The 25913-nt window shown below is 35.2% G+C and overlaps 3 protein-coding genes across 5 annotated transcripts; 2 read left to right on the top strand and 1 right to left on the bottom strand.

Annotated features, from left to right (window-relative positions):
• Positions 1–965: 965 nt before the first annotated feature.
• On the bottom strand, positions 966–4879 carry LOC107048422 (probable E3 ubiquitin-protein ligase HERC3). Its single transcript, XM_015271581.2, has 7 exons — positions 4818–4879; positions 3890–4182; positions 3054–3244; positions 2859–2988; positions 1955–2081; positions 1217–1388; positions 966–1154 (listed from the first exon to the last, which is right to left on the bottom strand). Exons 2-7 carry the CDS (start codon positions 4111–4113, stop codon positions 985–987), a joined length of 1014 nt encoding a protein of 337 aa, XP_015127067.1. The 5' UTR covers positions 4114–4182; positions 4818–4879; the 3' UTR covers positions 966–984.
• A 475-nt stretch (positions 4880–5354) lies between these two features.
• On the top strand, positions 5355–10197 carry LOC107048405 (U4/U6 small nuclear ribonucleoprotein Prp3). Of its 3 annotated transcripts, XM_015271559.1 has the most exons (5): positions 5355–5589; positions 5679–5804; positions 6690–6895; positions 7772–8916; positions 9720–10197. In XM_015271559.1, the coding sequence occupies exons 2-5, from the start codon at positions 5690–5692 to the stop codon at positions 10117–10119; spliced, it is 1866 nt and encodes a 621-aa protein (XP_015127045.1). In that variant the 5' UTR covers positions 5355–5589; positions 5679–5689; the 3' UTR covers positions 10120–10197. The 3 variants fall into 3 exon arrangements, with proteins under 3 accessions (XP_015127045.1, XP_015127046.1, XP_015127044.1); XM_015271560.1 differs by lacking the exon at positions 5679–5804; XM_015271558.1 differs by having other exon boundaries at positions 5355–5804.
• Positions 10198–15532: 5335 nt separating this feature from the next.
• LOC107048421 (peroxidasin homolog) lies at positions 15533–25421 on the top strand. Its single transcript, XM_029126795.1, has 7 exons — positions 15533–15701; positions 18571–19357; positions 21490–21917; positions 22964–23211; positions 24734–24983; positions 25054–25172; positions 25258–25421. The coding sequence occupies exons 1-7, from the start codon at positions 15682–15684 to the stop codon at positions 25419–25421; spliced, it is 2016 nt and encodes a 671-aa protein (XP_028982628.1). The 5' UTR covers positions 15533–15681.
• Positions 25422–25913: the final 492 nt, after the last annotated feature.

Raw genomic sequence — 25913 nt, 5'->3', positions numbered from 1 at the left:
ACTTGAGATAAATATAATTAGCGGGCAAAATTCATTTATTTTACATCTAGTATTCAACACCATCTTTAAAATGGTTTGGTGGTGATTGGTATAACTTTAGAATTCGGATATTTTGAAAGCTAGTATGTACTAATTTGGTGCAGATTTTAAAATTTTAATATATTTATATGTTCCCGCTATCTTGAATTTCCCTGGTGTTCGTATTTGATAACATCGTTCATTCCTTCAAAAACTCAATTCAAAAATTAATAAAACCAATTGATAAAAATGATGAAAATGGTGTTTCTTTCATTATTTCCGTTTTTATCACTCATTTTCAACAATAACAAATAATTTCGTCCAATCTTCATTATTCAATGAACAAATCAATGGAAATTAAATTGCAGTTCACCTATTCCATAAACATGGAGAAAAATCAGAAAAATTCAGGGAAATATATTCTTGAAATTTAAATTCTGCCGAATTCTCAGGAAAATTTTGAATTCAACTGGAATTAACTGTTTTAAACCGCAAATCAAATTTCTAGTTGGTACTTGAGATAAATATAATTAGCGGGCAAAATTCATTTATTTTACATCTAGTATTCAACACCATCTTTAAAATGGTTTGGTGGTGATTGGTATAACTTTAGAATCTAAATATCGTCAAAGATACTATGTTGTACTATTTTGGTACAGAAAGTTTAAGAATTTCAACAGCTTAAGAATTTCTAACGGATATAAGGTGTTCCTTCATTAACTCCATCGTACCTTCTTACGAAAATAAAATAAAAATATCGTGGAAGTATATTTTAATTGTGAAGATATCAACTTCTCTCAAAGAGTGAAGAGAATTAGTCACATCAATCGATCAATCAATCAATCAGTATTTGTATTTAAATAACATCTTTCGCTAATTCAAAGACTGAAATCAAAGACTTTCTCGTAGTTAATCAGTTGTAACCGTCAGCGACAATAAGTGCAGAATAATATTTCAAAAAGTGATTTATTCGACATTCAATACAGTTCCCCATTCACTGCAGCTAAAATCCAGAATTCTTTTAATTTCAAAATCAGTCTTCAACTTGATAAAATTCTTGGCGCATTCGACATCTCCCCGGCGTTGGCCTAGTTGACAATATTTGTTGGAGCCAGAGCCCCACAGCATTCCGTCGACTGAAAGAAATGAACGAAAGTCATACTTGATGTAAATGCCCTGTATAAATCACGACAATTACCTGATAAACATATCGTGAAATTGCTTCCACACTGGACTTTCTTTATGTGTTCATTCACAATATCTCCGTCTTCAGTTTTGAAATCAACGACTGTAGGCAAGGCTATCACCTTTTGATCACTTGTAATTCCAAGTTCTCCGTTTGTGTTCCATCCCCAGGTGTACAAGTCACCCTAAAAAGATATTTCGTTAATTTTTCGTGAGCTTCACTTCTCGTCGTGAAGAAATCAAATTTTAATGCATGGTATCGATCCTTTCCGTCAACAGTAAAAAATCATCTTCTCGAATTCTAAGAGACATATTGACATTTGGAAAAGATATTTGGAAAGTCAATGGAATTGTCTCTTCAGTGAACTATTTTATTTTATTTTTTTTCAACACATTTATAATCTTTATTTCTATGAGCAAAAGTTGCAGATGAAAATTTTATATCCAAACGATTCAATCGTATTAAATCACCTCGTTTATCGACGAAATATCAACCAAAAAGTTTAATTGTTACTGAAAATACTTCAATGATCCTTCTATCGAATTGCAGAAGTTGAATTTCGATTTGTTGAATAATTTGTTTGTTATAAATAAATTTAGCATGTTCGAAGATCTCGGCAATCAATTGTCGGTAAACATTGAAATTGGTGTCAAAAATTAGGAAATAGAGGCGTAATTGATTAAAATTGTGACGTGGTTTCCCGATTACTAATCCCGGAAATAATAGTATTAGACAGTCTCAAGATAGTACATCACTGGTAAGCGCAGCATTGTGCCAGCCTCCAGCAGCTATTTGGGTGATATTTAAACCAGCCAATGCTTCGATCAACGTTGGCTCATCGCAGTCTTCTAGATCACCATGTCCCAACTGTCCTCTCCTAAAAACGATCAAAAAGAAGAAAAACCCAAATCATTTCCACTGAAACCTACCAAATTAAAAAGAAAAATTTCGATCGAAAATGGCAAAGTCAGTAGATTTTTCTGGGAATTATCTTGATATAATAAGTAGTTTCAGATTTCTCCAAGTGAAAATCTTGTTCAGTCACAAAAAAGTCTATTCGACAAGTGGACACAAAAATTAAATTCACGATTGAAGGATATCCAAGCACTTTGGCTATTTTTCTGCAGTAAAAGGTTTTTCTGCTTTTATTGTTTTAGGACATTTTACAATGATTTTATTATTCAAACTTTGCAGGTCTAAATTTTAATCCTGGTATTGAACCGTTAGAAAACATTTTGAAAATCTGAAAAAAATGGGAAAATTTACTTTTGGAGAAAGATTAATGAAATATTTTAAAAAGCGCAATTTTTGAAAATTATGAGCTTTTTCTATAAATAATTCATAAACAATCAATTTTCCATCATAAAAATAATTTATTCAGAATCGTAACGAATGTATTTAAATTCAGAATTTCACCAGAAATCAATTTCATGCCTAAAAAAATTAGGTTTCTGAAAGTTTAAACAATTTCAATGACTTATTTATAAACAATAAATGTTTAAAAAATAATAATTCAGTGCATTTTTCCTGAAATTACCAAATTTTTCTCACGCAATTTAATCGACAAATTTGATGACTGAAAATTTTTGAATCTGTAGTGTCGTCTGTAGTAAATTGTAAAACCTACTTGGACATCCTCAATAGAAATACTCACGTGCCCATTCCCATAGAGTAAACATCCCCATTATCAGCGAGGATAATCGAATGGTTGAATCCACAAGCGACATCCACGAATTTCACTCTCTTAGGCATGTCGACCAAGTTTGGAACATTGAAAAGTCTTCCTGCCGTTAATAAACAATTCGAATTGTCAAATTTATGGATTCATTCTCGTCATTACTCAACTTACCTAGATTTGTCAGAGCGACAATGCAACTATTCTTATCAATCCTCCTGACGAATTCCTGTAAATTGTCATCATTGCTGGGTAAAAAATTGTCTACTTCTCTCCACCGATCTTCGTAAATTTTGTACTGCCAAATTTTTTGGCTTGCAGAGACAGCCGTCACGGATTCTTTATCAGCCAGTGCATGAATGAATCTGAAATCGAAATCGGGTAATTACAGAATGAGTCAATTCATTTTAAGAAAGGAAATATCTTCAATTTCTCATTCGTGATTGAACTTTTCAGTTCAAGTTTTTAAAAAATCACAGAAAAACTTGGCGCTTTCTCTAAGAAATTCTGTTCAATTTCTATTGGAACTTTATAAGTATTGTCTTCAATTTCTATTAAAATTGTATTTAAAAATTCTATTTTGTGTTCCCTTCGGCAACTTCGTAGAAGATTATACACCTTTATTATATCATTTTGATATTTTATTTTAAAAAATCAATAGATTGTGACTTTTATAGAGAAATTCTTTTTTTTTGCTGTATTTTTATCTGTTTCTAAAACCCAAGAAAAAAAATTGAGAAAGTCGTGCCCTAGAATTCTTATAAAAAAAATCACCTTCTATAGACTTTATTCTATAAACAAACGTCTATTAAAAACGCACGAGGAAATTGCATGAATTTGAATAGAATTGCCGCCGAAAACAAATGGATTTTATCAATAGAATTCTAACAGAACTCCAATAGAAATTCTCTAAGAAATCGCTAGTTTCTTCTATTATTTTTTCCCACGTGTAAACTGAACGAAACGGTAAAAAACTCGAAGGATGCACAATAAAAATTGATGAAACCCACTTTGATTCATTGCCCTCAGGTGAAACCAACAGTCTCATATCATCACCGGCTCCGAAATTCCCGGAGATGAATAAATCCGATCCCTTCCATACCAAGAAGTAATTCCACTCTATTTCCACCCCAGTAAAATCCTCCGAAAGTTTGGAAAATCCATCAGTGACTACATCACACTTATTGTTTCCCAGTACCAAGGGAGATGCGTTCAAACCGGAATAGAATAACATCCCGATGCAAATTAAGGCCTGGCCTGTTAATTTTTTTTTTCTACTTGTCTCTACGTCCGTCGGAATCCCCTAGATTTTATATTTATTCTTTTTAATTGGATTTTCATGCCCTTTTTCGGGCGTAATTAGTATCCCCGTGAGTGAGGTGATCATCTCTCTTAAGCGGTAACAGAAAGCAATCGGTTCTTCGAAATTTTCACACAAATTTCCTGCTCAAAGTTACTAATATTTTTAAAACCTAAAGCACATTGATATTCATCATCGTCTCCTGGAGATTTATGTGCGTTGATTTGAAAGAATATCGATAACTTTCGGCAAGAACTTTGGAAAATTCTGTTACCCCTTAAGGGGAAACGAAACCCCTTTGTCTATATATGAAATTTACAATTGTGTTTTCTCCCACAATTATTAATTTTTACATATGAAACTACTTGATTGACTCGAGCATTGTTGAGTCAATGAAGTAGTTTGATAAATAAAAAATAATAATTGCCGGAGAAAACACATTTCTTAAAGTTCATATAGAAACAGGAGTTCCGTTTCCGCTTAAGGCCCGGCCTAAAGAATTTTTTTTTATTTATACCCCTAGATTCCCCAGAATTCCCCTGAATCCATGCTCATTATACCCGTTTGCGGAGATACTAATAGCGGGCGAAAAAATGAATGTAAAATTATAATTTAGGGGTCAAAGGAAAGGACATAACCTGTCAGATGTCGTCAATAAGGTCTCGGGGGCGAATGAAAATGATTAGCATGTAATAATGAGGATATAATGCACCCAAAAGAAAAATTCACCAATTTTTCTAGTTCGCAACACAATATGGCGGCAGAATTCTGCCACTAGGACAAACACTAATTATAATTCGTAAATGAGCAACACACACTTGACACCTAATTATCTATGCGTCGGACATTATGGCCTTTCGTTGGATCCCAAAATGATATTTTTTTATGCCCTTTTTCGGGAGTAATTACTATCTCCGTAATTGAAGTGATCGCCCAACAATATCGGAAAGAATAGGGGAGGGGGCGGTTCCACCGCCTTTCCGTACTGTCCCCATTTTCCCTAGAACTTGTTCAAAATGGAATGTGGTAGATTTTAGTTTTATTGAAAGATGACAGATGTCGCCACCATCAACTCAGAAAAAATTAAGGTTCATGGGCTGAAGATCAAGAAGAAACCTTCATTGCTTGATAATTCCTGAACCTAACCTCACATAAAACATTCTGGAGTTCGTGAACTGAACGATTGCACTTCAGGAGGGAACAATCATACTGCTCCCGTACTCAATATGAAACATTCAACAAGAATTGCAAATTGATGTGTTCGAAAAGTGTGTACTGTACATTCGTAATCAGGTGATTGATTGGAGAAAATACTGATTTAGTTTTGACTTGAAAAAGGCTTTCGGAGCGTCAACGAATCAGTGATTTAACCTCAACTCTGTTTGGGGTTATGATAGGAAATAGCAAAAGGTTTTACTAATTTTATCAATTCGAATTATCCAATTAATTGTATATAAATAATATTTGTGGATTTACAATGTCGTACTTGACGAGAAAAGAGATTGATGAAATGAAGCCGGAAATTGAGAAGGCTGTGCATAAATTTCTGGGGTTCGCTGAGCCTGCCATTGTTACCACTGCTGTCAATTGTATTGTTTCTGGATATGATAAACGCAAAACTGCAGGTGAGCATTGAATAAATCACTGCAATGGTATGCATTTTGCACTCGTGGCTTCAGCCATAATGCAAATTCCTTCATTGAATATTTAGGTCCTGGCAAATTTGTTTTAATATTTCTCGTGTTTTCATTCGTACGATGAACTAATCTGCTTCAGAATTGCTGTTTTCGTAGTTTTTATTGCTTATTTTGGCAAAGAGCTGGACTCAATCATTAATTTCATTTTTTAATTCCAACTTTCGGTCATGTGGATGATTTCACCAATCATTTGTCTGATTTTGCACCTCCAAAATTTTATTTCGTTGAGCTTTTTCATTATTGATTTTTTATGCTTTTTAAGGCCCTAAAACTATTTTTTTACTATTTTTGGAGCACTAAATTCCGTAAAATACTGAAATAAATTTATGCTTGGAATGTATGATTAAAAAATAAACAATTGCAAAGAATCCTGATTTTAAATTTCAAATTGTTAATTTTCAATGACGAAATTTTTCTCAATTCCAGTCACTCGAGGAAATTTCCAAAAATTGGGTCTGAATTGTTGCTGCATTTTAAAAACCTGAAAATTTTTTTTCCAACTATTTTTGGAGCACGAAATTCCGTAAAATGCTGAAACAAATTGATGCTTGAAATGTATAATAAGAAGACAAACAATTGAAAAAAATCCTGATTTTTATTAATTTCGAATTATGAATGAAATTAATAAATTAGAATGACATTTCAAATTGTGGATTTTCAACGTCGGAATTCTTCTAAATTTTAGTGGAACAGTTATTTGAGGAAATTTCCAAAAATGGAGCCTGGAATTTCTCATTTTCTCTCTGTCATTCAATCACAAAAATTATCCTAGCAATTGATGCCATTTTTCGTGACTCTTCGATAACTTTACAGATAAATTATCAGCGCTGTTGGAGGATAAGAAGGCAATGAAACTCACAGACAAAGTATTCACCATGTACGAGGATGTGAAAGCATTGCAGAAGAGTAAAAAACGGTCTCACACTGAGGACAAGGAGAAAGATAGAGATGCGAAGAAATCGAAAATCATGGATGAACCTGAGAATGGAAACTCTGGGAGTACCCTTTCACCGGACAAGGTATTGTATTTTGTTAATAAAAAAAAATCTGGAGAATTAAATCCAGTTTTAAATCTGGAGAATTTGATCCATTTTTGAAGTAAAGAAACAAGATATTTTACAGAAATGTGAGGCAAAGGATAAATTTTCTTCTTTGGAATATATTTTGCCACAAACAGCAAAATTTTTTATTGTCCGATGAGACACTAGGAAGAAGAATAATCTTTATGACGATTGCCGCAATTTTTTTACTTCCATTTTCTCATAATTTTACTTCAATGATTTGTTTTTAATGAAGAAGAGTTAATAAATTCATCACCACTGAAAATTCACTGAAATTTCAAATTTTTCAACTGCAACATGACGTAAATTCCCCAAATTACGTTAATTAGTTAAACATTCAAGAATAAATTTACCTCAATTTTCAATTACGAAATTCCTCGAAACATCAATGCAACTAAGATGGGACAAAAATTCCCCAGAATTCCCTCAAAAATTTGAGCCAACAATTTTTGCAAGTGTCCTTAATCTTTAAAAAATCCAATAACGGTCTTTTCGTCAGTGAAATCTCCCGGAAATTTTCATATTCAAGTTTTCATTGAATCTAATTCATTCAAGCACTCGTGTTCGTTGAATTTTATCCCCTACAAGATCCCCATTCTCTCCGTCCGCTATTTCACTACTCAATTATCCCAAAAAAATTCAATATCCATAAAAATAAAATATTTACATTTTTAAATGTTAAAATATTCATATTTTTCTTTTCCCCTTCTCAAAGATCTTTCTCCCATTCCGAATAACTAAATTAGATGAAATTATACCCTTCAACAATTTCCAAAACAAGCAAAATTAACAAAATTACCAAAAAACTAAACCCAAAATGCCTTCAATTTCCAGATAAAACAAATGATGCTGAACGCCCAACGGGAGATCGAGGAGAGGAAGCGTGCCCTGCGTTCCCTAAAGCAGGACGACCTCTCCCCAGCTCAGCCCCAAGCGAGGCCCCGTGATAGCCTCCCCCTGGCGAGTTCAATGTACACCCAGGGTTTGCTCAGCAAAACCGACTCGGACAAAGCTCGAAAATTGGCAGCCCTGCAGGCCCAGATAAAGAACAAACTGAGTTCAGGTCTCCTGAACAACGTGAGTGTCCCCGACAAGCCGACTCCCCTGATCCTCGACGAGTCCGGACGAACAGTGGACATCACAGGTAAAGAGGTCCAACTGACGCAAGTGGTGCCAACCCTGAAGGCCAACATTCGCGCGAAGAAGAGAGAGGAATTCAAAGCTCAATTGCAGGAGTCAAAAGGGCCTGAGGAGATCCAAGACACTCACTTTTTCGACACAAGAATTGGGGTGAAAGCAGCTGGTCGAAGTAAAAGGGCTTTGAAATTTCACGAGCCAGGAAAATTTCAACAGCAGGCTGACAGAATACGAATGAAGGCGCAACTGGAGAAACTCCAGAACGAGATAAGTCAGATAGCGAGAAAGACAGGAATAAGTTCAGCCACAAAATTAGCCCTCATAGCGCCAAAGACAGAAGCCCTCAACGAGGATGTGCCGAATGTCGAGTGGTGGGACTCGGTGATACTGACGAATGGATATCCCAGTGGCGATGAGCCAGTGCAGATAAAGACTGCGACGATCACAAATCTTGTGGAGCACCCGACGCAGATAAGACCACCGACTGATCCACTGAAGCCAGCGTACATGCCTGTCTTCCTCACGAAGAAGGAGAGGAAGAAGCTGAGGAGGCAGAACCGCAGGGAGGCCTGGAAGGAGGAGCAGGAGAAGATTCGACTGGGCCTGGAACCTCCGCCCGAACCCAAACTCAGGATTTCGAATTTGATGAGGGTCTTGGGGAACGAGGCTGTGCAGGATCCCACGAAGATTGAGGCACATGTCAGACAGCAGATGGCTAAGAGGCTCAAGGCTCATGAGGACGCTAATGCTGCCAGGAGACTCACTGCTGACCAGAGGAGGGAGAAAAAGGCCAGGAAACTGAAGGAGGATACCTCCTTGGGGGTTCATGTCGCTGTTTATAGGTGAGTTTGGGAGAGATGGAATGGATAATTTTTGGGGCACAGAGGATAAAGTGTTAACTAATGGGATTCCAGGAATTATTTTTTGTCGTAAAGCAAAATTAAATTCCAATAATAATAATAATAATAATAATAATAATTTTTTTCTGTCATAATCCATGAACAACTCCGAACGTCCGAACTCAATTATTGATTGATCAAATAGTTCGAAATTCGAACATTTACATTGGTAATTAATTGAATAATTAAAATTTAATGGGTAATATTGACAATTGACTTATACAAAATTTAAGTTTAATTAAAATTTATTATTATGCCGATGTCTGGTTGAAATTGTTCGAAGAAAATTGGTATTTTATGAACTGGTTAGGCGGGATTTTTGGTGAAGGGACTGTGAAGTCGATTTAGAGGGAAAGGAATAGGGAAATTTATAATTTCAATGGAAATTCTGGGGAATTGAACGGTTTCAGCTGTAGGGGGACGAGAATTCAACAACTGATTTGATTTTTTAGTAGTTAATTACTCGGAATTTTCAGTTGATGGAAAATTCAAGAATATGTGTACCTGAATTTTTATAATTTTTGTTAATTTTTATGGAATAATTGAACTGAAATTGACAGTTTTAACGTGTCAATGACATTAAAAAACTGTTTTTTGTTGAACATTCTCTTCTTATGACCAAATAATTAAAATTCTTTTAAGGAAATTGAAGTTTTATACCTGTGCCATTAAATTTTATAGCTGCATACCTGCGTTTTCATTCAAACTGGAGAAAAACTATGGAAATGATTTTTTTTTCATTATAGAATACGCGATTTATTGAACAACGCATCGAAGAAGTACAAAGTGGAGACGAACGCCAAGCAGCTCTACCTCACCGGTTGTGTAATGTTATTCCGGGATTGCAACGTTGTTGTCGTCGAAGGTGGTGCGAAACAACTGATGAAATATCACAGATTGATGACCGTTCGGATAAAATGGGAAGAGGATATCGTTAAAGACAATGATGGCAATGACGTTCCCAACAAGTGTGTCCTAGTGTGGCGTGGTACCAGTAAACAGCGGCACTTTGGTGATATCAAATTCAAAGTTTGTCCAATTGAAAAAATGGCTCGAGAGCACTTCAAGAAGCACCAAGTGGAGCATTATTGGGATCTCGCGTACAGCGGAGCTGTTCTCGATGTCACGGATGATGTCGGCACATGAGACTCATTGTGAATATAAATACCAATGTGAGGTGTACGGGATAGGAATTCGATTGATAATAAAATTAATAAGAATTTTTTTATTGATAAGGACTCATTTGAATTTTCCAGGAATATTAGCGCTGCACAGTCATGGAAGCATTGCAGCATAATCTTGGGCTAATTTTCATCATCTTATGATTTTACTGAAATTTTAAGCGCATTCAACATTGAGAATGCAATATTTTCGGGAACAATTGATGAAAAACGTAAATTTCGGTTTAATTTTCTCGCAAGAAATGGAAATGAGGAAAATGCAGGCAAATTGAATTGATAATTGAGCGTTATTTAAGGCTGAATATTCGGGTTTTGATTGAAAGTTCAAGTAAGTTGAGAAATTCTTGTATTCCTACTGTTGATACATTCGGAATTTCATTGAATTTATTAAATTTGAGATTTCAAGATTTCTTTCGCTCTGAATCGAAACTCATTTGAATTTCCCAGGAATATTAGCGCTGCACAGTCATGGAAGCATTGCAGCATAATCTTGGGCTAATTTTTATCATCTTATGATTTTACTGAAATTTTAAGCGCATTCAACATTGAGAATGCAATATTTTCGGGAACAATTGATGAAAAACGTAAATTTCGGTTTAATTTTCTCGCAAGAAATGGAAATGAGGAAAATGCAGGCAAATTGAATTGATAATTGAGCGTTATTTAAGGCTGAATATTCGGGTTTTGATTGAAAGTTCAAGTAAGTTGAGAAATTCTTGTATTCCTACTGTTGATACATTCGGAATTTCATTGAATTTATTAAATTTGAGATTTCAAGATTTCTTTCGCTCTGAATCGAAACTCATTTGAATTTCCCAGGAATATTAGCGCTGCACAATCATGGGAGCATTGTAGCATAATCTTGGGCTAATTTTTATCATCTTATGATTTTACTGAAATTTTAAGCGCATTCAACATTGAGAATGCAATATTTTCGGGAACAATTGATGAAAAACGTAAATTTCGGTTTAATTTTCTCGCAAGAAATGGAAATGAGGAAAATGCAGGCAAATTGAATTGATAATTGAGCGTTATTTAAGGCTGAATATTCGGGTTTTGATTGAAAGTTCAAGTAAGTTGAGAAATTCTTGTATTCCTACTGTTCATAGATTCGGAATTTCATTGAATTTATTAAATTTGAGATTTCAGAATTTCTTTCGCTCTGAATCTAATTTAAAATCACTTTCTCGATGATTTCATTCAATTTCTGAGGAAATTTACGAACTTTTTAAATCCCTAAGATAGGAATACATTATCTTGATAATTATATAATGACCCATTATTAACCCCTTTCCCCGTCCGACGCGATATTAATTTTTCCACTAAATTGTTTGTAATCATCCTCATTTCAAAAAGCAATACAATTGATGAGAATCATGCCCCAATTTATCAGCTGCTAAATTTTCATATTACAATAAATAATTTGCTCATGTTCTAATTTCTATGCTCACTTAACAAGATTTTAATCATAATTACAATTCAATTCCTTCTAGAACACACTTTAGAGTGTGAATTTCTGGAATTCAATGTTTGTTGATACTCTGGTAAAAGTGCGTGCCCACACTGTTATCAATTTTTAGTTAGTTCACACGGTAATTCAATTAATCTGTTGTTCATCTCATCAATATAATTCCGTGCTTAAAATATTGTCATCTCGTGTTTTCAGCAACAAATTAAAAATTAAAACTTCATTTGGAATATTGAGTCACAGCTTCTTTTTATTCATATCAGAAATTTTGTATTTGGATATTAATATTATTTGTTCAATGTGAAAAAATCGATCATCATTTTCACTATATTGGGTTCAGATTCTCCTATCCTTAACGTCAAAAATTTGAGATAATCTCATAATTCTAGCTATTAATTCTAATCAACTTTGTTCGAAGAAAACCTTAGTAACCGCAATATTGAAAGTAGAATTATTCCATTTTCCTCTGACCTAAATGATTCGGACAATTATGATTCGTTTGTTCATATTTCATAGAATGGCATTCAATTCTCTTTTGTATGTTAGGCGGCCTTCATGAAAATTCGACGCAAGGCGATTGTCTTCATGAAAACCGTCTTACTTTCTCCATTCGTTCGAGATATTGCTCATGTTTTTCTTCAGAAAGGATTTATCTAAACCCAGAGGAGCCATCGAACCCAATTGCATTCAATAGCTGAGGGAATTAACGATCTTTTTAGACCCTTGGAAATACCGAGTTTTCCCCGCATTCCAGTATTTTTTCCGTCTCCCAACTGCGCACAAAAAACCTTCAGCATTGGACCGAGAAACTGCGGTACAAGTCGAAGGTAGAACATGTGGCCTTGCCACCCACGACTCCGCGACGAAATGTCATCCCAGTACTTTGGCTTGCGCCTCGTTTTATGGTTGTGTACATGTATCCACTCACGTGATGGATCATCTCTTTACCATTCTTCTCTCCTCTCAAATATTTTCTCGTCTGCGGTGATATTGGGGGGTACCATTGTCCAAATGTACAGTCAATTAGCATAGCGTTATGGCTGTGTGGCCACTTACCCAAGAGATTATGCAAAAGAAGAACTAACACGTTCTCCCGAGTGTTGGGTGAATGAAGGCGTAAGGAGTGGCGCGTAAAAGTAACGATCTTCTTCCTTTTCTTGAACATTACCATAAATTTTTCGTTTCCGTTATGATCCTTTCGGCGGTGCTCAAATCTCCTCTCTGTGACTAATCCTTCATTCTACCTAGGAATAATTATTTACCTGGTTCTCATTATCACATCGGGTAATCTCAACTCCGTCGGTTGAATCAAATAAGAAATCCTTTAATAAAAGATCTAGTGTAACGTTTTTTGAAGCCAATCTATTCAGAGTATTGTGTCATTAGGTTCTTTATAAATTATGATAACATACATTAAAGATATTACGATAATACTATATTGTATTATATTTTATACAACCAAACTGAAAAATCATTTATTTGAAACAATAATAATTCTTTTCAGTAAAATATAATGATAGTTTTTTTTTTTTCAAGATTTACTGTACTATATAAAGTATATATAGTGTAGAACATGTATAGTATAGTATATAATATAACATAGCATTAGTATAATATCTTTCATGTATGCTGTCATCATTTATAAAAAATCTAATGACACAATACGCCGAATAGATTGGCTTCAAAAAACAACACTAGATGTATTATATATAGAAAAATACAATACATTCCTGAAACTTTTCCTTCGGAAAACTTGATATTAACTTCAGAAATCTAATATAACACTATATTCACTATAATTGACATACATTGAGACCCATGGAGTGGGACATATGCGCGCAGAGCGCGCGGACTAATCTAGTGATCTCAAAAATTTCTATTTTTTAGAGTTGAATATCCCAGAAATTGTGTACTGTAATTGTAGATTAATTGTTGTGAATAATACTGGAAATAAGAATGCTTCTAGTCGTATTAACTTTCGTTTAGAATTCATTTCAGATTTTAATCCTCAAAATTCAAGTCGTGTTTATACTACTTTGAACTGCAGAGTTTCTGCAGTGTTAAAAAAATTTAGCTAAATTTTTCGGAAAAAGACCTTGAATTCCACTGGATTTAAGTAAAGTCCCAATTTTTTTAGCGGCAGGAATGCGAAAATTACACAATTCCATTGCCAAATTGCCTTGAATTTGTAGGGAATTCCGTTAAAGTTCTCGGAATTCCAGGAATTTCCATAAAATTCAGAGAATTCTCTTCTTGAATTCTAGATTTCTCTGAATTTTCGTAATTTTCCCGGAATAATTAAACTGAAATTTACAGTTTTCACGGATTTTCTCATAAAATTATGAATTAAAAACAGAAAATTCTTTGAAATTTCAGTGGAAAATTTTGAATTGATTTTGTCATTTTGCCACTTGGCAGAAATTTCTTAATTTGACGCGTTAAATTGAAACAAACAAATTGAACGATGAAGTCTAGTAATCGCACTTTAGAATGTAATTACCCTCCCAAAGATCCAGTTACACGACTCAAATGAACACAATCGCGCTCGAAATATCCACTAGGTGTGGTGCACGCGATGATTTAGACCCCTCCCCTGCTCTATTGCCATTTCTACACTGCCGTTCCGTATTATCCCTATTTTTAATCGTTTGGATGAAACGAGTCATGTGACGATTGATATCTCACAATAAAGACCCCGCCGTGGGAAACCCTCTCAATTTTTTTAAGTTATAGAAAAAGTCAAGAGAATATGACTTCTTATACAATTTATTCTAGTAAAATATTTTCCGTAAAAATTCCTCGTCTCGAATTTTCTATTTTTTTTCGTTTGATTTTTCTAGTGAAAAGAGACGAAAAATGGAGTGAAGAAAGTTTGAAAAATTCATGTCAAAGAATTCTTGTAGAAAAAGTTTGAATAGAAAAAATGGTGTAGAAGTCGAAATACTACTGATTTATTCTGTTAAATACATTCTACCGAACATTTTCTATAAACAATCGCAGAAAAGCTGTGAAATTTGTCAATAAAATCGACCACAAATTAATAAAATTTCCAATAAAAATTTAATATAATTTTCTATGAGTGCAGAAAGTCTGAAAAATTCATGTAGAAAATGTCTCAAGAGAAAAAATTGTATAAAGAGTTGAAATACTACTAATTTTTTCTATAAAATATATTATACCGAACATTTTCTATAAACAATCGCAGAAAAGCTGTGAAATTTGTCAATAGAATCGACCACAAATTAATAAAATTTCCAATAAAAATTTAATATAATTTTCTATGAGTATAGAAATTTTGAAAAATTCATGCAGAAAATGTCTCAAGAGAAAAAATTGTATAAAGAGTTGAAATACTACTGATTTTTTCTATAAAATATATTATACAAGACATTTTCTATAAACAATCGCAGAAAAACTGCGAAATTCGTCGCCAGAATTGACCTAAAATTAATAAAATTTCCAATAAAAATCCAATATAATTTGTGATGAGTGCAGAAAGTCTGAAAAATTCATGTAGAAACTGTCTCAATAGAAAAAATTGTATAGAAGGCTAAAATCCTCTGATTTTTTCTATAAAAAAAGCGCAGAAAATCTACGAAATTCTTGAATAATCTCGACCACAAATTCACAAAATTTCCAATAGAAATCCGATAATAACATAATTTTCTATCGAATTCGCGAGGTTATTCTCTGGAATTTTATAATCCGTGTTGCCCCCTCCCGTTCCGTATTCCCCCTATTTTTAATAATTTCGATGAAAAGAGTCATGTGACGATTGACATCTTACGATAAAGATCCCTCGCCGTGGGAGACCCCACTCTCCATTTGAATCCAGGAGCTCGTGTACTTTCGTTCCATGGAGCGGCTGATTCTACCTTCAGAAGTCAACCAGTCGCGCGTTCTAGCAGAACCGGTGTGTCACAGAAAATCATACTGTACTTTCAAACGTATTATTTATCCCCAATTAATTCCTCGTGAAGTGTCAAATGTTTTCCCTATCCAATTAGCTGAGGCACCGAGTAAAAATTGACTTACTACTCCTTCGCTTGACATTTCGAAATGTTTGTTTGTACTCAATGGTAAGTAAACGTGACCTTAATAACAAAATAATGGCTCACTGAATACCCACGACGAGGTGAGTAAATATTGACTAGACGAGTGGATCATTGAATTCTGTTAATCATAATCCTGTTGATCGCTTAATTAAGGAGATTGAATAACGGAATGGATTGGAGAATTCAATGCCCACCCATGCTCAGCCATGAACACATCGCGCTGAGCGATCGCTGAAGAATAGAGAATGAAAATCGGCTTATCCGATCGCGGGGATAACCGTTAACTTGATCAATTACCTTTGAACTCCCATGGAAATTACGTAAGAAGGACCAGGAAGAATCTTAAATGTCAGGCTTGTTGTATGGAAATCAATGGAATTGGGTGAAAAAATTATAATTGAGGGAAATTAGTCGAGCCGGTCAACCGGATGGCGTCCACGGAGAGAAATATTCAATAAAAATTACACTACAGTAACCAGGTGTCTGACAGTTATCTGAATTTAAGATGTCAGATGGTAAAAAACGTCTGAATCTTCAAAAGTGTCTGAAAATCTGACTAATGTCTGAAAATTTCAACGACCGCTTCTGTCTGAAAAATTTCAGATATTTATTTTCAGATATTTTCTGTGCCTGAAATTCAGTTATTTATGAGCGATTTGAACATTTCGCTAGTAAGATATCTCACCTGATTCCGACGGCAACAGGCTTTCTGTTCCTGAGTCCATTCAAGCATTAATTTTTGAGATATTTCTCATGTCTGAAACGTTGACTCGTCCATTGCAAAAACTAGGTATTTGACAACTATCTGAATTTAAGATGGCAGATGGCGAAAAACGTCTGCATCTTTAAAAGTGTCTGAAAATCTAACTGATGTCTGAAAATTTCAAACACCGCTTGTGTCTGAAACTGATGTCCGTATCTTAATTTCAGACATCTTGGTGTCTGAAATTGAAATACCTCCATTGATTCAGACACATTTTAATGTCACAAACACAAAAGGGTTTGAGAAGTGTCTACAAAAGTGTCTGAAATTCAGACATTAGTTTTCGCAGTGTACGTATCTTTTCTGTAATTCCGGAGCGAAATGCCGTTGTAGGAAATTGTACGGAACTGTCACGTAATTTTACCTCAAATCACGGAATTCTTCCAGAGCGTTCCGTTATGTTTGCCTGAATCTCCGGTGAAAAATTACGATACACGGAGAGAAATTTTTGATAAAAATTATCCTATCGTTCTATAAAAGTGTATCATGAGTCATCGTTTCCTCATTTCTATCCCGAAATTTAGTAAAAATTAATAGGTGATGATCAAATTTCATTCTACGTTAGAGAAATTTTATCCTGACGCATAACAAATTTTACCCTTCCAGTCCAATAATTTTTATGTAGATAACAACGAAAATTCTAGAACGGTTGGTAAATTTTACCGGTACAGTAATATTTACTATACTGGGACGGTAATTTTTATTTTTATCAGAATAAAATGTCTCTAACGTAGAATAAAATTAAATCATCATATATTAATTTTGACTAAATTTTGGGATAGAAATGAGGAAACGATGACTCATGATACATTTTCATAGAACGGTAGGATAATTTTTATCAAAAATTTCTCTCCATGTACCGTCACTTGAATTTTCTGAGTCAATTCCGTAATCGGTGAGAGAACTGAGTTCCGTAATTTTTACTGAACATTTCTCTCCGTGTCTTGTACACTAAAAGAAAAATCTAGGAAAATTCATGGATAATTCAATTGTGATTCTGAACATCCTAGGGGAGACCGGGGCAAAGCGGGGTAGCTAAGACAAAGAGGCGGGTGTCAGCTCTGTTCGCCGCACTGTTGATCCAGATCCTCGATTGAAATTCTCGCACAACAGTAATAACTAGCCTGACGAAATTCCCGTCCCCAAATCAAAATTACCAGCCAAAAAAAACGTCAAAATTACGTTTCGAAATGCAATCCGCGAGCGAAGTAAAATTCAATGAAAAGTGTGAGTCGGAACTGAAATTGTACGAATCGCCCCGTAAATTCTACGATTTGTTCCGTAAAAATTGACCACTCGTCTGATGACTCACCGCTGTGGGGACAACAAGTCGTTCCGTAATTTTTCCCCAAACGACTGAGAAATTTTACGGAACAGAACGTAGAAATAAGTCGGCAAGTTTCTGTAAGATTTTACTTCTTCGGGAAAAATTACGTGACAATTTCGTACTTTGTTCGGTGATGAACCCGAAAATTCCCTGAACGTTTCAGATTTCCTCTCTTCCCATAAAAATTGCCGGAAAACGATTCCCCATTGCGCATTACGTGAATTGCTCCTTAATTTTTACTGAATATTTCTCTCCGTGCGCAATAATCTAGTGATGCCATTGAGAATTATTTTGAAGAGATCATCACGGTCCGGAAAAACATCGAAAGCTCTGGAATCGTCGCAATCTCGAAAGACATTGGATCGGTGCATCTCGTCTGAATCTCAAGATTTTCGGTTTTTTAAGTTCACGAGACGAGACGAGACAGATATCGAGACAAAAATTTGAAAAACAGAAAATACTGAAACTCAGACGTGCTGGATTCTTCCAAGTTCGTGACGATCATGCACCGATCCAATGTCTTCCGCGATTACGACGATTCCAAAACATTCGTTTTCTTTCAGACCGTAACGATCTTTCCAAAACAATTCTCGTCTGGTCTTGACGGCATCACTGCAATAATCAATCCCCCAAGAAAGGAAAAAATAATCAACCACCTGATCCGTTCGCAAACAGTAATCCTGCCATCACCACATTGAAATTCCCAATTTAAAAGCCGGAGGGATGTGGGTCACGGTAATTTAGCTTGCGAACACCCGCTTGAATAATGATCTCAAGACAATGTGATCATTTCTTTTTTCCAGCATTTCTCTTTTTTTAGTCCTTGTGAGATTGTCTGGGGCGGTATTTTTACCACCGCGAATGCTGCAGGATCTCTCGAGACGCGCAAACGACACAATGGAGAAATACGATAGGACAGAGGCGGCTATATCGATGTCTAGTACAAAGTTGAAGCATGGCTCACCTTCATGGTACCTCGGGGCATCACACGAGATGTCTGAGGCAGCTCATAATTTATCGAGGCACGCACTCAGGAGTGAGACAATGGCAATTATACTTGTTGAGGCATTACACATGTCCCCCAGGGATGCTGTATCACTGCTACCAGCAATGACCTTGACCCCCAGTATCTGTCATGACACGGGGAATGTGTTTGCAAGGACTGCGAGTGAATGTAAAGGAGTGAATTTGAAGTACAGGACGCACTCGGGCAAGTGTAATAATCCGGTGCATCCTAATTGGGGGGCGGGGCTTGAGGCCTACGGCAGGGCGCTGCCTCCTGAGTATCAGGATGGGGTTTCTTTGCCGAAAACAATGTTTCCGAGCGCCAGACAGGTGTCAACGACTGTTCACTCCGGGGGTCACGACGCGAGGCATCCGTTCTTGATGGCTATGACTCCACTTTTCGGGCAATTTGTCGCTCACGACTTGGCGCACACGCCCAAGATCGAGTTGAACGGGGGAGAGAGGCTCAAATGTTGCGAGGTGGAGTTCGAGTATTTTCATCCCGAGTGCTTTCCCATCAGGGCTGACGCTCCCGTCGGGTGCATGGAGTATGCCAGGTCTGCTATTCATCCTGGGAATGGGCAGGTACAGTTGAGTGGAGGAGGATTTTTGGGCGACGGGGAAGTTAGCCACGGGGACTATGGGGTTGCTCGTCACCCCACGGTATTTTCGCCTGGCATTTTTGGATATGTGCGCCTTGGGGATGTCCAAGTATCTTGTACTGTTTGGTGTAGATTCAACCATTTTCAATCATCAAATTTGGGAATTAAATTGCGTGAGAATTATTTTTTAAAAAACATGAATATTCAGCGTTATTTCAATGATTTTTTTAGAGAATTATTGATTTTTTAAAGATTCGTTGGGCACAAATAAATCATTGAAGTTGATTAAACTTTCGGAAAACTATTTTTTTTCGGCATGAAAATTGATTGTTTATAAATTATTTGTAGAAAATGCCCGTAATTTTCAAAAATTGCAATTTTTTAATTATTTCGTCAATATTCTTCTTGAAGCAAACTTTTTAATTTTTTTCTGATTTTTAAAATGCTTTCTAAGGGTTCCATATCGAAATTTAAATTCAAACCTGCAAAATTTAAGGATATCCAAGTATTTTTTACAGTTTGGTTGTGAATTTAATCGCGTGAGAATTATTTTTAAAAAAACATGAATATTCAGCGTTATTTAAATGATGTTTTCCAGAGAATTATTGATTTTTTAAAGATTCGTTGGGCACAAATAAATAATTGAAGTTGTTTAAACTTTCGGAAAACTATTTTTTTTTCGCCATGAAAATTGATTGTTTATAAATTATTAGTAGAAAATGCCGGTAATTTGCAAAAATTGCAATTTTTTAATTATTTCGTCAATATTCTTCTTGAAGCAAACTTTTAAATTTTTTTCTGATTTTTAAAATGCTTTCTAAGGGTTCCATATCGAAATTGAAATTCAAACCTGCAAAATTTAAGGATATCCAAGTATTTTTTACAGTTTGGTAGATTCAACCACTGTAAATTCAACCATTTTCAATCATCAAAGTTGTGAATTTAATCGCGTGAGAATTATTTTTAAAAAAACATGAATATTCAGCGTTATTTAAATGATATTTTGCAGAGAATTATTGATTTTTTAAACAGTGATCGGTATCAATCATTATTCCAAAAATATTAAGAGAATTATTTTCCCAAAATAACCGAATTCATTCGTTTATCATTGGAACTTAGAAAATAATAAATGATTGAGAATTAAAATTTTTTCAATAACTATTAGGTAAATAATTGGAAATTTTCTAAAAAATATTAGAGATTATCAAATAATCGTCATTCTTCCGAATTCGATTATTAATTGGTGAAATCATTCGGAATTTAAATATTTAATTGTTGATTAATTTAATAATTGAAAATTGTTCAGTTCTATTACTTGATTGAGTATTTATGAAATTAATGGTAATGATAATTTATGACTATGCCCATCTCTGTTTTTAAAGATTCGTTGGGCAGAAATAAATAATTGAAGTTATTTAAACTTTCGGAAAACTCATTTGTTTAGACATGAAATCGATTTCTGGTAAAATTCTGAGTATTAATAAATTTATTAAGATTGGGAACAAATTATTTTTGCGGTGGAAAATTGATTGTTTATAAATTCTTTATAGAAAATGCTCGTAATTTTCACAAATTACAATTTTTCAAATTATTTCATCAATCTTCTTCCTAAATTGAACTTTCTAATGAATCGTAATTCTAATTAAATGTAAAATCAATTAGAGTGAAAGCTCTGGATGTTCAATTACAAAAAAATTACCAAAGTAATTGGATATCCTTAACTGAAGCGCAATGGAATTTCGTAACGAATTCTCTAGCTTTTCCCGCGAAATTTTATTGCGCGCGCTACAATACTAGAAATTCGAGTGCGATTGTTACTTAATGAAATTCTATTTCCATTCACAATTAGCAATTTCGATTGAAAACAAGCGAATCCGTCAATGGAATCGGCGAGAAACTGATCGAATTATCAATATTAATTGAAGTGCGACAAAATAATTGAATTAGAAATTAGTACCCGTTGATTTTTTAACTTAAACTGTCAATTTTCAATGACGAAATTCCTGGAAATTTCAGAGGAATTGCAATTGTGTACTAGCGAAGTGTTTAGAAAACCGAAGGGTCGTTTTCTGTCTAATTTGACGAATTTAAAATGATCTATTCTCTCGCATCCAGGGATGTAAACTAGGCCCTAGACAGCAAATGAACCAAGCAACATCCTACTTGGATTTATCCCCAATCTACGGAAGCTCGGAGGAGACAGCCAGGAGTCTCCGCTCCGGGAAGGGCGGCCTTTTGAACACCCAACGGAGGAATCTGCCGATGCCCTCGAAGAACTCCGAGAACTGCAGGAGTGACAGCAAAGCTCTGCCCTGCTTCTACAGCGGGGACTCTCGGATCAACGAGCACCCTGGAATAGCTCTCATGCACATACTATTTCTGAGGGAGCACAACAGAGTCGCTGAGCAATTATCAGAATTAAACCCTCACTGGGATGACGAGAAACTTTATCAAGAAGCGAGGAGAATCGTTATCGCCGAGATGCAGCACATCACTTACAGTGAATTTCTGCCGGCTATTATGGGCGAAAGCAATCTCGAGAGGTACCAATAAATCATTCATTCATAGTTTAACGTTTTTTTTTTTTTTTGAAAAATCATCGGCCTGAATTTTCCAAGTGTTTTGCTTAATTTTTTTTACTGGGAGGACAAAAATACTTGGAAAATTCCTGTGGAAGAATTTCTGTAATTTAGAAGAAAATTCAATTGTGAATATCTCGGAATCTAAGAGAAATAGCAAAATTTTTCTCATGACCTTTTTTACAACCCTCAATTGGCTTTACAAAAAAGATCGTAACCAAAATTTTGCTATCTCTTTTAGGTTCCGAGATATTCCTCAAAAACTGGTCAATACTCAAAATCAACTTAAGGAGAGTCTTGTTGTTCTCGAGCCCTGATTCAATCGCTGAGCACGAAATTTTCCAATTTTCAAGCAACTATTTAAGTGTGCGTTTGAACATTTTTTGAATATTGATTTTATTCATCAGATTGATTGATTTTTTTCTCATCACCTACGGGTGTCAAATAATTTTTATTGGATGTTTTTCTAATTATTGAAATAATATTAAAATGCGTCTCGAGTTGGTAAACCTGTCGAGTGTTTTCTCTCTCTCAGTTCCATGGTCCAACCCGCACCTTTCCCATGATGCTCACTGACATTCGAATCATACGCCTGCGCGTAAGGGCGTGATAGCCCCGAAATTCATAATTTTCCGAATCATTTGTTCAAATAACTTTCTTATGAAATCTGAAAAAAATCTGAAATTTATACGTGTTCTCAAGAAAGATTTGATTTATCACCCTCTAGTTTTTCCTCAATAGTTCATTATTTTTTTGGGCGCCATGGAAATTTCTCTAATTGAGAGTGGGGTAATCTCGGAGATTGTAGCTGGAGGAGTTACAAAAACAGCCAAATTTCATATTTTTTTCTTGAGACTGAGATTTAAAGAAAATGTGCAAGAATTCTCAATGATGCAGCAAACTTAGAAATTTCTCCCATGAATTTTCCCATTTTTTTTTCATTATTTTGACTTTTCAACCGAAACACCCGAAAATTTGTTGCGCGTTATGATTCTTTTGTAATTCTCAAGGTTCAATTTACGACCGATGAAATTGGGTTACTTCACGAAATACGATTCGAGAGTCGATGGTACTGTCGGCAATGCCGCGGCGTCTGCTGGGCTATTCTTTATAGCAGCCCTCACACCTAAAACTCTCGACCTCGTTGACTCGAGCACGGCTGCCAAATCGGGTGAAAGATCACTGTATTCGGCTTTCTATGCGCCCCAAGAGCTGTACGAGGCTGGGGCCATCGATCGGCTCATTGCTGGAGCCACTGGTAAGTCCCATTTCTTTATATTACATAAAGAGTTTATGGGAATGGTTTCATGGAAGTGTGTGCGGCTCTTTGATAAACAACTTGGAATATTCAACGCCTCATGCCCAATTGTCTGAACGGTCAAAAGACGATTTTTTATTTCATGAATGATGAATATGAAGGAGAAGAATTCTTTCGGGTGGGTGATGTAACGGAACGGTCTGAGGGTTTCTGTTGGCTTCAATGACAATGCTCAGTTGTTGCGTAGAAGATTGGCCCACTCTTTTAGGGAATATTTATTTCACATAAACCGATAGTATCTCTCACAATAATTGAACTGGAACTGACGGTTTTCAGTGATGTTTTCATCGAATTGTAATTTTTCAATTATTATTACATAATAATAATCGCATAAAATTTTTAGGCTCCAAATTTTAATTTTTGTTATTTATTCGATTCATTCCATCGAAAGACAAGGGTAGAAATCGAATTTACCGGTATTTTTTCATTGTTCGAAAAAATATATCAATTTTAAAACTTTCTGGAGACATTGAAGGATTCAATTTTTTATTTCTTTCCACCCACGTTATTTTGAATTTTTTTCATTTCTTCTTGTTAAAATGAGATCATAAAACTTGAAACTATTCATCCTTTTTTAAAAATTTTCAGTCTCCAATTCGTGATTTTTGCGATTCAATGCCATTCATTACATTCATAATTTTATCAAAAAACAAAGATAGAAATTGAATTGATGCGTATTTTTTCATTGTTCGAAAAAATATATCGATTTTAAAACTTTCCGGAGACATTAAAAAATTCAATTTTTTATTTTTTTCCGCCCACGTTATGTTGCATTTTCTTCATTTCTTCTCGTTAAAATGAGATCATAAAACGTGAAAATATCCATATCTTTTCCATATTTCAATAAAAAACAGTAATTCCAAATTTCCACCGACACAAATGAAGAAAAACAATTTTTTTCATTTTCTAGGCGATCATCCTTTTTTAAAAATTTTCAGTCTCCAATTCATGATTTTTGCGATTCAATGCCATTCATTACATTCATCATTTTATCAAAACACAAAGATAGAAATCGAATTAATGCGTATTCTTTCATTATTCGAAAAAATATATCGATTTTGAAACTGTCCTGAGAAATTGAAAAATTTAATTTTTTATTTCTTTCCACCCACGTTATTTTGTATTTCTTCATTTCTTCTCGTTAAAATGAGATCATAAAACTTGAAAATTTCATATCCTTTCCATATTTTAAGAAAAAACAGTAATTCCAAATTTCTGCCGAAAAATGAAGAAACACAAATGAAGAAAAACAAATTTTTCTAAATTTTTTTAAAAGTACCCATTCAAACAATGATAATTCGGAGAAAAAAAAGACTCAACGGCCGGGATTTGAGCCCAGGTTGTAACTGACGTTGAACTCGGCCGTGTTCTGCGCTAAAAATGTCCTCAAAAAAATTAAAACAGTCCATTAAAATTCCCTCCTCCTCGCACTTGGCTCAATCTACCTATTCTTCCCAATCAGCTGGCCACTCGAGGAAGCCCTATCCCCCCAGTCTAAACGAAATATTTCTCGAGAGGTACTTCCACGACGGTAAAACCGCTGACACAGCAGTGGATTACGTTGCCCAAGTAATTCAAGAAGGCAGAGATCACGGCCTACCTTCCTACACTGGCTGGAGGGCATTCTGCCAACTGCCAGAGGTGAAAACCTTCAGAGATCTCGAGGGCACAATGTCGAAGGAAACAATCGACAGATTACAACGTGTCTACAGGTAGTAATCAGTCACACACGATTCACCTGGCCTGTCATTATTCTCAATATCTGATTCCCTCTATTCAAAGAAATGTGGAGGATGTAGACCTTGTGACTGGCGCCCTGTCTGAGGTCGCGGCTGAGGATGCTGTGATGGGGCCGACCTTTTTGTGTTTACTGGGACACACTTTCAGAAATGCTCGCCTTGGTAGTTGATCAATTATAATATCTATTGAATAACAGACTTGTTCGATCGAGGGGATTATGACTCACTGATTGTTGTTGATCGGCAGGCGACAGGTATTGGTATGAGAACGGAAAGACACCGGGTGCTTTTGCTGTGGGACAGCTCAGCGAAATACGGAAGAGCAGTATGGCGAAAATTCTTTGTGATAATGGGGATAGACTCAAGAAGGTTCAACCCAGGGCTTTTCTACTCAAGGATCCCTTTTTGTGAGTAATAGACGGGGGCGATCTGTCACCGCATTTTCTTCTGAGAGATTCGGCTTCTTCGTTTAAGGATGTTCGACACCCTTTTAGCCAAAATTGACGTTGTTTTCATTTTTCTGGCAAATTATCGATGGGAGTGACGTGAAAAAATATAACGATTTTGTGGTTTGTCATTCTTTAATGGCTCACGAAGTTACGTAGTGGTGCGATAATTTTCATGCGTTTTTTCTACAGTTTTGTGATTCTTTTTAAAAGTTTTGAGAAAACGCAGGAAAACGTTCGCACCACCTTAAAATTTCGTCAGTCATTAAATAATGACAAAATGTCATTTTATCGAATACCAAAATTCTAATAATAATCAAATTCTTTGAAAGAATGTCATAAAAAAATTAGAACATTCTCTACAAAAATTCGATTGAACTTCTGTTGGAAATTCAATTACTTCTTGTCGTTTTGTTTTTAATAAAAAATTAAAAACAACACCACAGATATTTTCTTT

The sequence above is a fragment of the Diachasma alloeum genome, unplaced genomic scaffold (assembly GCF_001412515.2).
Source record: "Diachasma alloeum isolate Michigan unplaced genomic scaffold, Dall2.0 Dall_scaffold_00192, whole genome shotgun sequence".
Lineage (NCBI taxonomy): Eukaryota > Metazoa > Arthropoda > Insecta > Hymenoptera > Braconidae > Diachasma > Diachasma alloeum.
The sequence above is the reverse complement of the archived record's forward strand: the minus strand, read 5'-3'. Positions and strand labels throughout refer to the sequence as shown.

Coding starts and splice junctions, on each gene's coding strand:
- LOC107048422 (XM_015271581.2), bottom strand. CDS start 4,113: ATGTTATTCTATTCCGGTTTGAACGCATCTCCCTTGGTACTGGGAAAC. Junction 3,245..3,889: donor CCTGAGGGCAATGAATCAAA/GTGGGTTTCATC, acceptor TTTCGATTTCAG/ATTCATTCATGCACTGGCTG. Junction 1,389..1,954: donor ATGCTGCGCTTACCAGTGAT/GTACTATCTTGA, acceptor ATATCTTTTTAG/GGTGACTTGTACACCTGGGG.
- LOC107048405 (XM_015271558.1), top strand. CDS start 5,657: ATGTCGTACTTGACGAGAAAAGAGATTGATGAAATGAAGCCGGAAATT. Junction 5,805..6,689: donor TGATAAACGCAAAACTGCAG/GTGAGCATTGAA, acceptor ATAACTTTACAG/ATAAATTATCAGCGCTGTTG. Junction 6,896..7,771: donor GTACCCTTTCACCGGACAAG/GTATTGTATTTT, acceptor TTCAATTTCCAG/ATAAAACAAATGATGCTGAA.
- LOC107048421 (XM_029126795.1), top strand. CDS start 15,682: ATGTTTGTTTGTACTCAATG. Junction 15,702..18,570: donor ATGTTTGTTTGTACTCAATG/GTAAGTAAACGT, acceptor TCTTTTTTCCAG/CATTTCTCTTTTTTTAGTCC. Junction 19,358..21,489: donor TTCATCCTGGGAATGGGCAG/GTACAGTTGAGT, acceptor TCTCGCATCCAG/GGATGTAAACTAGGCCCTAG.